This window comes from Salvelinus sp. IW2-2015, unplaced genomic scaffold (assembly GCF_002910315.2).
Source record: "Salvelinus sp. IW2-2015 unplaced genomic scaffold, ASM291031v2 Un_scaffold16433, whole genome shotgun sequence".
NCBI classification, from domain to species: domain Eukaryota; kingdom Metazoa; phylum Chordata; class Actinopteri; order Salmoniformes; family Salmonidae; genus Salvelinus; species Salvelinus sp. IW2-2015.
Window position 1 is genome coordinate 39891 of NW_019957584.1, and position 10709 is coordinate 50599.

The window sequence follows — 10709 nt, forward strand, 5'->3', positions numbered from 1 at the left end:
ACTTTGTCAAGAGTACTTACAGAGTGAGTGAAGGGGAGAGGTCTTGTACAGTGAGTCAACGTACTGTCACTGCGTGGAAACAAGAAGTAGTCTACTGTAAGTATTAGTAGAAGCAGGCATAGCCTAAGTGTGAGTTCTGTGGTTGACACATTTTAAAAGTAGCCTAGTCAGGCCGTTAACATGCAGGAAGAGCATTTCACATAAGGGATGTTACTGTATCTAAATAGAAAATGGTCTGAAGTCAGAATAGTGAAGTTCATTTCTTTATTTGAGTAGTGGGCCCACATGTTTTAAAAAGAGGCAAAATGTGACCGATTCCCGTCCTCTTCATCAGCTGGTACTGAAGGTTCCAGAACCAATGAAATGGGAGAATCTTTGGTAACCAGTGTTCTAGACTAGAGCTCTCCTACTGACATCTCAACATTACTGCAGCTTCCAGGATTCAATGTCCCTATTAGTCCGATGAAAATATACAAAATAGAAGGAAGAAAATGTCAAAAATGTATATAGAATAAACCAGGCATGCACGTAAAAATACTGTTATTCAGATTTATGTTGAACTGACGTTGAATTGAGTGAACTAGTGAGCTCGCTAGCGTGTTAGCTACATGAAGCTGCTGTTATTCAGCGATAAGCAAGCAATTTTGTGAATCACACTACTCTGAATGGACTGGATTGTGAACAATACGATGCGCTGCCACTGAATTATAGCAAGACCCCATACTTAGCTTTGTGAGCTAACTAGTAAGCTAACATTTAATCGCTATCAACATTAGCTAGCTAGAAACAACAGACAACAGTGAGCTGTCATTATGCCAAGGCCAAGGCAAGCTGCTCTGAGTTTCCAGTGTGTGCTTGTGTGAAAGAGATGTCTTCAGCTCACTGATCTTCAGAGCAATGGACTCCAAGTGAACCCTGACATGCATATAACTAAGTCTGTCTGTCTGTCTGGGATTATTGTGTCCCATTGTGTCTGCATGATGCGTGTTTTTTTAAATGACAATGAATAATCTTTTATGTAATTGTTTAATGCTGCTTCGATATTGTTATTTTATTGTGTGATCTTTTTTTTGTAGCAATTTTATAATATTTTTATTTTCTTATTTTCTTACATAAAAACAACTGCATTGTTAGTTAAGGGCTTGTCAGTAACCATTTCACAGTAAGGTCTACACATGTTGTACTTGGAGCATGTGACTAATACAATTTGATGTGATTTGTGTGTTTAGGTGCTGGACATTGCTCCCTCTGACACTGGGTTTCTGAACATCTAAAAGTCTGAGCCGTTTGGGGGGTTCTACTAGCTGACATATGGAATTGTTTTAAGGTGGTCATACCATGGATCATTTAGATATTTMATTTTGAATTATAGTACCCKTTTAGGTTAAAAAGTGTAATARTTAAAAATGATTTGATAAAATATTGAWTTTGTCCTTTACTGCTATAGCCCATATAAACACATTGAATAACACTTTCATAAATGGCAACAAAAGACAGTGAAAAAATGTATATTAAGAACTAAGGTTTTGTAGTGACTGTRCTCTATCTAGGTGATATAACAAAGCTCAGGACAATATATATTKAAAAGTATGTGAACACCCCTTCAAATTAGTGGATTAGGCCATAACACACCCGTTGCTGACAGATGTATAAAATTGAGCAATCTCCATAAACAAACATTGGCAGTAGAATGGCCTTACTGAAGATCTCAGTGACTGTAACGGTTTTCTTCGGTGGAAGAAGGAGAGGACCAAAGCGCAGCGTGGTTAGTGTTGATCTTATTTTAATAAATCCAAAACTGAACACTACAAATACAAAAACAACAAACGTGAAAAACAACAAACGTGAAAAACAAAAACAAAACAGTTCTATCTGGTGCAGACAACACAAAGACTGAAGACAACCACCCACAAAACACAATAGAACACAGGCTACCTAAATATGGTTCCCAATCAGAGACAATGACTAACACCTGCCTCTGATTGAGAACCATATCAGGCCAAATGAGAAACTCCACATAGAACAAGAAAACATAGATCATACCCACCCAACTCACGCCCTGACCACACTAAAACAAAGAAAATACAAAAGAACTATGGTCAGAACGTGAGAGTAACCCCCCCCCCCTCCCCAAGGTGCGACTCCGGCCGCAAAACCTGAACCTAAGGGGGGCTGGGTGGGCATCTGTCCGCGGTGGCGGATGACTGATAAGTCATCTGATAAGTCAGAGGAGTAGTTCTCCAAAAAACTGTAGAGCGAGAGAGAGAGAGAGAGAGAGAGAGAGAGAGAAGAGAGAGGAGAGACAGAGAGAGAGAGACACAGAGAGAGAGAGATAGAGCGAAAAGGAAGAGAGAGAGCGAAAAGGAAGAGAGAGAGAGAGGGGAGAGATGGAAAGAGAGGGAGCGAGAGAGTGACAGAGTGCGAAAGAGAGAGAGTGTTTGATGGGAGTATAGTGGTATTTTATGTTGTGTACCTGTGGTGTTTGGGGTAATAGGTTATAGGTCAAGCTTTAAGGTGTTGTGTATCTGTGATCTTTGGGGTTACAGTGGAGAGCCTCAGAGAACTTAAACAGCTGAATACCCTTCTCTGGAGGAGAACACACACATACAGTGTTAAACTMGGGTCATTTCAGTGAATAGATATAATCATTCTGAGACAATTGTGTTAAAGTCACCTGTTAGTGAGACTCTCTTCCTTTTTACAGGGTCTGAACTCTCCACCTGAAACGAGACAACTCAGTTAACACTGCCTCTGTTAGCAACTACACCATTACTCAAATAAAATGTTCTGTCTTTTACGGTGTTAACAAAAGACAGGTATTAAAATCACTGACTGCCATGGCAACATGGTGAAYAATGATAAAAGTACTACTCCTTTCTTAGTTACAATCACAACCTTACAATCAGAGGCTGCGTCCCAATTCTCCACCCAATGATGGAAACTCTGGTGCAAGGCAAGTCCACACTCGGGGATAAAGGTGGAGGATTGTGGACCATAATTCGGCTCTGGCAGGCCCACTTTTTCTATCTTCTCTCATAACCCTGCTCCCTGATTGGCTGTGAGGTGGCTGAGTGGGCGTGTCTTTATGTACAGACCATCGAACAGTCTGCAGACGATATACACCTGAGAGAGGAGGAACATATGGACAGTTAGACACTGTGCGTGTGCGTGTGCGTGTGCGTGTGCGTGTGCGTGTGCGTGTGCGTGTGATTGGTGATGAACAGTGCTGGGTGTTGATCTATGACAGTTTATCTCCTGACAGTAATGTAGCAGGTCTGACTAGCCTACAGCCTAGACACTCATTGGCTACGTGGTTCAATGGCACCATCATGTGTCCAATAGGCAGAAATACAAGAAACAACATCAAAGTGGAAATAGTKATGAATCAATGTATTAATAATTAATTCATGTCTTTATTGTAATTTTTAAAAAAATATTTACAACATGATGCTGATATGATGTTTATCCTGTATTGACACTGAACCACACTGTAAAAACTGCAAATGTAAAAATCTTTGATGTATCTAAATATGTAATAATGATTTTTTAAATAATAAAACAAGCAATATCATTACACTGAACACTATGGTATTACGTAATATAAAATGTGGAATAATGTCTGACAGCAATACAAAGTAAATCATCATTAAACACATCAGGAGCATGGATAACAGGCTACATTAGACTATATATGGATAACAGGCTACATTAGACTATATATGGATAACAGGCTACATTAGACTATATATGTATAACATGCTACATTAGACTATATATGGATAACAGGCTACATTAGACTATATATGGATAACAGGCTATATTAGACTATATATGGATAACAGGCTATATTAGACTATGTATGGATAACAGGCTACATTAGACTATATATGGATAACAGGCTACATTAGACTATATATGTATAACATGCTATATTAGACTATATATGGATAACAGGCTATATTAGACTATGTATGGATAACAGGCTACATTAGACTATATATGGATAACAGGATATTTTAATGTGTGTATACATACAGTATATAGTGTATAATATGTACTTTAATATCAGGTTTTAAAAGAGTGATTTTCATTGGACAGTTACTTCAAGGACCTGCTTCTGTTATTCTATTAAACCTTCTCTCCAACTGCTTCTTATCCTTTGTGCTTTTTGTCCCTTCCTGCCTCCCGTCCAGGATTAGAACATCATGCGGTCCATGCATCTGTTCGACAATGTCAMTTAGTGACACTTCCTGTGGGTGTGGCCTAACAGAAGGGACACACATATTTACCCCTCACCGACCTTGCCCCAAGCTCTATCCCAAAACACTTAGTGGTGCTGTCAGGGACGTAAAAGGGATCTCCACTCTCCTCTCCACTCCTAGTCCCTCTCTGTCCCCAAAGAGAGAGAACCTACCTGGGAAAGTCGGTCAACAGTTAGGGGGTCAAGAGCCACGCCATGTTGGAGACCATAGCACTCATTCTATATGACATCACATTCTCACTAAACAATGATGTAATCTATTCTCTAACTTTAGTTGGACAAAATGGTGGACTGGCATTCTTATATCAGGCAATAATCTCACTGTCTGAAGTTTTTAACTGTGAGATGTATTATTGTCAATCATCAACATTCCAGAATGTTCCATCTCTCAGTGTTCTGGAATGGAATGCCATCGCTGACTGAATTACCCTCCACACTCCAAACATCCATGTTATGTCATATTGTGTCTGTGTGTTTTAAAAATGACAATGAATAATATTTCATGTAACTGGTTGTGTGTCTAGGTGCTGGACATTGCTCCTTCTGAAAGTGTCTGTGTATATTTTGTACAGACATGATGATGATGATGAAGGTGAATAAACCACTATTGCTATACAAACTAATGTAAATGTCTTATTTGTAGTTACTGTATGTACTGTACAGTACAAGAGTGTGATTTTGAAAGCTTTCCATTTTCTCTCCACTGAAGATACTGTTTTAACAAGGTAAAAATGACAATGAAGTTTATTCTTAAAAGTGTATTTAAAAAAATGTCACAACACAGTTTACAAAAAAAGATTTGATAAAAGCATTAAGAAACGTTGCATCAAGCAGAACTCTTTCCTGGACGTTGAGGCAAAAGTCTCACAAAGTTTGATGATTGTTTCAGAAACATAACAAAAAAATATATAAAATTATATACAATACATTGGGAAAGTATTCAGACCCCTTAACTTTTTTCAAATGTTGTTACGTTACAGCCTTATTCTAAAATAGATTAAATACAAATATACCACTATTCCCATAATGACAAAACAAAAACAGGTTTTTAGAAAGGTCTGCAAATGTATTAAAAATAAAAAACAGAAATATCTTATTTAGATAAGTATTCAGACCTTTTGCTTTGAGATTCGAAATTGAACTCAGCTGCATCCTGTTTCTATTAATCATCCTTTATATGCTTCAACTTGATTGGAGTCCACCTGTGGTAAATTCAACTGACTGGACATGATTTGGTAAAGCACACACCTATCTATATAAGGTCCCACAGTTGACAGTGCCTGTCAGAGCAAAAATCATGAGGTCGAAGGAATTGTCTCTAGAATCAGAGACAGAATTGTGCTGAGGCACAGATCTGGGGAAGGGTACCAAAAACAAACATTTCTGCATTTTTGAAGGTCCAAGAACACAGTGGCCTCCATAATTCTTAAATAGAAGAAGATTGGAACCACCAAGACTCTTCCTAGAGCTGGCCCCTGGTCAAACCGATCAATCGGGGGAGAAGAGCCTTGGTCAGCGAGGTGACCAAGAACCCGATGGTCACTCTGACAGAGCTCTAGAGTTCCTCTTTGGAAATGGGAGAGCCTTCCAGAAGGACAGCCATCTATGCTGCACTCCACCAATCAGGCCTTTATGGTAGAGTGGCCAGACGGAATCCACTCCTCAGTAAATGGCACATGAAAGCCTGCTTGGAGTTTGCCAAAAGGCACGTAAAGACTCGCAGACCATGAGAAACAAGATTATCTGGTCTGATGAAACCAAGATTGAACTCTTTGGCCTGAATGCCAAGCAGCACGTCTGGAGGAAACCTGGCACCATCCCAAAGGTGATGCATGGCAGCGGCAGCTTCATGCCGTGGGGATGTTTTTCAGCGACAGGGACTGGGAGACTAGCCAGGATCGATGGAAAGATGAACGGAGAAGATGAACGGAGATCATTGATAAAAAACAGCTCCAAAGGGCTCAGGACCTCAGACTGGGGCGAAGGTTCAACCTTCCAATAGGACAAGGACCCTAAGCACACAGCCAAGACAACGCAGGAGTGGCTTTCGGGAGAAATCTCTGAATGTCCTTGAGTGGCCCAGCCAGAGCCCGACATCTCTGGAGAGACCTGAAAATATGTGTGCAGCGACTCTCCCCATCCAACGTGACCAAGCTTGAGAGAATCTGCAGATAAGAATGGGAGAAACTCAAGCCAAGCCAAGCTTGTAGCGTCACACCCAAGAAGACTCGAGGCTGTAATCGCTACAAAAGGTGCTTCGACAAAGTACTGATTAAAGGGTCTGAATAATTATGTAAATTTGATATTGCAGTTTTTTGTTTTTATACATTTGCAAAATTTCTAAAACCCTTTTTTGCTTTATCATTATTGGGTTTTGTGTGTAGATTGATGAGGAAAGAAAACAATTTCATCAATTTGAGAATAAGTTTGAAACATCACAAAATGTGGAAAAAGTCAAGGGGTCTGAATACTTTCCGAATGCACTGTAACATATAACTGGAACTCAAGGTTGCCTAAGTCAGAAATACAATATTTTTCAACTTAAAAAAATATTTTCAAAACGTTAAGGTCCTTTTCTTATTCATCATTGTTTCAAAGTCATAACTGACCCTAGATCAGAACTCCTACTCTAAGTGTGAATACAGTAGTCCTGTGGCTCCATTGGTACAGCATGACGCATTGGTTCAATTCCTTCTGGGACTTCCCATACAAAAAATGTATTCAAACATGACTGTAATGACAGTGAATTTGGATAAAAGTGTCTATTAGATGGCATATATTATTATATACTATTATAAACTGGGTAGTTTGGGTCCTGGATGCTGATTGGCTGAAACAGAATTTCAGAAGTCTATACTGTATATCAGACAATATACCACGGGTATGACGTAAAAATAATTGTTTACTGTTCTATTTATGTTGTTAACCAATTTAAATGCCATGATAAACTCAAGCAATAAGGCCAGAGGAGGTGTGGTATATGGCCAAAACACTAGGGCTAAGGGCTGTTCTTACGCACAACGCAACGCGAAGTGCTTGGATGCAGACCTTAGCCGTGGTATATTGGCCACATACAACACACCCAGATGTGCCTTATTTTAAACTGGTTACCAATGTACTTAGACCAGTAAATTCACATTTTAATGCCCATGGTATACGGTCTGATATATCACGCCTTTCAGCTAATCAGCATTCAAGGCTCAAACCACCCAGTTTATTATGGTCAATATTCCACACCTCCACAGGCCTTCTGTCACTTAGTTTAAATATACAGGTCCAGATATACAAGGTTTTTGTCAAACGTGTTGTGTTCAGGTCTTCTTCTTTCTGGGTTTGTTGTGTTCAGGTCTTCTTGGTTCTGGTTTGTTGTGTTCAGGTCTTCTTGGTTCTGGGTTTGTTGCGTTCAGGTCTTCTTGGTTCTGGGTTTGTTGTGTTCAGGTCTTCTTGGTTCTGGGTTTGTTGTGTTCAGGTCTTCTTGGTTCTGGGTTTGTTGACTGTACTGTAGAGAACAGAGGAGTCCTCCTCAGCTGCTTGTGCTGCTGAAGAGAGAAACAGAAATGAAACAAAGACATCGTCCCAAATGGTGGCACCCTATAGGGCTATGTCTAAAGTAGTGCACTACCACCCTATAGGGCTCTGTCTAAAGTAGTGCACTACCACCCTATAGGGCTCTGTCTAAAGAAGTGCACTAAATAGGGAATAGGGTTCCATTTGGAACAGAAGAACAGTTCTTCAAAACCATCATCACATCACTCCCTCATTATAGACATGTCATAGTAATTGTCCTGAGATGTCCATTGTTGGGTTCATAGTTTGGGTTCATAGTGGTCACAAAGGGTCAACTGTTTTTCTTATTGATGACCTCTCCTACAATAAACTGCAGCATATGAATGACCTTAATGCAGAATATGCTCACCTGGTGGCAGCACTGGGAGGTTGAATTTCAGAGCAGCGTACTGGACATCCTCATCCTCTTTCTGGGGCTGAGACACTTGGACGGTGGAGTACAGAGGCACTTCCTGGTTTTTGGAACGAGAGAAGTGGACGCTGGCGTAGTGAACATCATCCTGGTCGTCTGTGGCTGCTGTCTGTGCTGCAGTAGAGGTCATGACCATGCTTGAGATGTTGTCATACACTGGACTAGAGTCTCCCTGATGGAGAGAGAGGACAGACAACATGAGGAGTGGAAATGTTCCACAAAGCATAAACATTAATCACAGTCATCTTCTGATTCCAACAGACTCACCAGTCCATCGCCTGCTGTGTCTCTTGTGTCAGAGGTAGATTTTGGAGGCTTTCTTCCTGTTTTGTAAACAATTGAATGAATGAATMAATTAATTAATTATTGCATTTTCTAAATAAACAACAAAAACACTCACCTGAACCACATGAGTCCAGAGAGACAGAGGATGAGAACCAGAACAACCACTATGATTCCTACAGCTGCAGMKASAACTGAGGTCTGTTTCCCTGTAATAAAATATGGATGATATGAGTACACAGCATGTTCTAATGAACTGAATATTATTATAATAATAAAACAGAATATCAATGTAATACTTGTTAATACTTGGGGATTTTATAAGCAAACCTGTCGTTATAAACAGAAGTGTAATTATCCAAAGTATAATTATTAAGATATATTTTGAAAAGTAATTTTGTATTGAGGTATTAAAGATTAAACTTTACCTGCTACAATGATCATCAGAGTGGTAGAGTTCATAGATCCTCTTCCATTCTGGGCCTCACAGTAGTATTCTCCTCTGTCCTCGGAGCTGATGTTAGTGATGCTGTAACTCTGTCCTGATACTTTTGGTGAGGTTACGTTCTTCTTGTACCAGGTGTATTTGTCCACAGGTGGGTTGGCATCACTGCTGCAGGGTCAGAAGTCACTTGATACTGCCCTCCACTTTTCACCAGAGGGACTGACTGACACTGAGGTGTTTCTTTGGGCCATCTGGTGGACAATATGTAACAATAGGGGTATTAACATAGTGTTTTTCTATTATTGAAATATGAATTTAAATGTGATCCTCTGATTAAAAGATGAGTTAGGTGTATTTACACTGAACGTCCACAGACACAGAAAAGAATTGAGACGTCCATATTTATTCTCAGCCTCACAGTAGTATTCTCCTCTGTCCTCAGAGCTGATGTTAGTGATGCTGTATCTCTGTTCCGATGCTTTTGGTGAGGTTACGTTCTTCTTGTCCAGGTGTATTTGTCCACAGGTGGGTTGGCATCACTGCTGCAGGTCAGAGTCACTGAACTGCCCTCCACTATTTCACCAGAGGGACTGACTGACACTGTGGTGTTCTTTGGAGCATCTAGTAAAGGAGAATATTCAGAGGGTCAGGACTGTAGTATACTACCTCAAATGACGTCATGTCAAAAATAAATTATATCTAAAGTCAGAGAACTATCTAAAACTATCACTTACACAAAACATGAACAAGAATACATTAGGAGATACTTTAGGACTTGAGTGTCTACTAAACTATTCTTCAAGTGTTTGAGGTACTGAACATTCTAACTATAGACATGCATACATCTATGACGTTGTCTGTAATTTCTATGTAATGATGAATATTGATAGATAAAGCAGTAATACCTTTCTCGTTGATATTAAATGATTGATGCGTTCTAAGTAGAATAGTAGATGAATTCATACTCACACACTGCAGGAGAGTGGAGYMCCTCATGGTGTTCTACAGTACAGGAGTAACTGTCCACAGAATGACCCAACACTACTAGGGTATTACTAGAGTATTGTTGGGAAGTGGGCTCATCAAGACGTTGTCCGTTCTTGTACCAGGTGTAGGTGGGGTTGGAGTTGTCAGTCAGAGTACAGGTGGTGCTACAGGTCAGTGTCTTCTGTCCCTCTGCAGCAGGAGTCACCTTCACCTGCAGACCTGAAACAATATGTATAAAACCACATACACCTCTGTGTTAACAGGATGGTCAATTTATTTTCTCCTGTAATTCAATAWTATTTACAGTTGTATCATAGAGTGTAGTATTACCTGTGACAGACAGAGTTGTTCCATGGAAGCTGTACCCCCATCTGGCCTTATCAGTTGTAAATCTGAATCTGTACTCAGTTGAGACACTTTCTCTCAGGTCTGTGATTCTCAGGGTGTAGTCCTTTTCTGTTTGTCGATGGTATTCCACACGATCTGCATACTCTGAGTCCTGTCTCAGGTCTTTAGTTACACCAGACTCCCATTTGTTGAACCAGGATACTTCTGTGACGTTATGCCAACTGGGATGTGTGTAAAAGCAAGATATGTCCACTGTTGACCCTTTCAAAGCACAGATACTCTGATGGGTGTAAGTCACATTCATACAGCTCTCACCCACAACACCTGAAACATAATGTAACTGATCAATTCCTGAAACGATAATGAGACTAAATGTTTTAGATGTATTGGACAGGTTCATTTTGAAT

General features: G+C 39.9%; 1 protein-coding gene across 1 annotated transcript; it reads right to left on the minus strand.

Annotated features, from left to right (window-relative positions):
• Positions 1 to 9332: 9332 nt before the first annotated feature.
• On the minus strand, positions 9333 to 10620 carry LOC139027453 (nectin-4-like). The gene is made up of 3 exons (XM_070442660.1): positions 10285 to 10620; positions 9937 to 10173; positions 9333 to 9588 (listed from the first exon to the last, which is right to left on the minus strand). Exons 1-3 carry the CDS (start codon positions 10604 to 10606, stop codon positions 9458 to 9460), a joined length of 690 nt encoding a protein of 229 aa, XP_070298761.1. The 5' UTR covers positions 10607 to 10620; the 3' UTR covers positions 9333 to 9457.
• Positions 10621 to 10709: the final 89 nt, after the last annotated feature.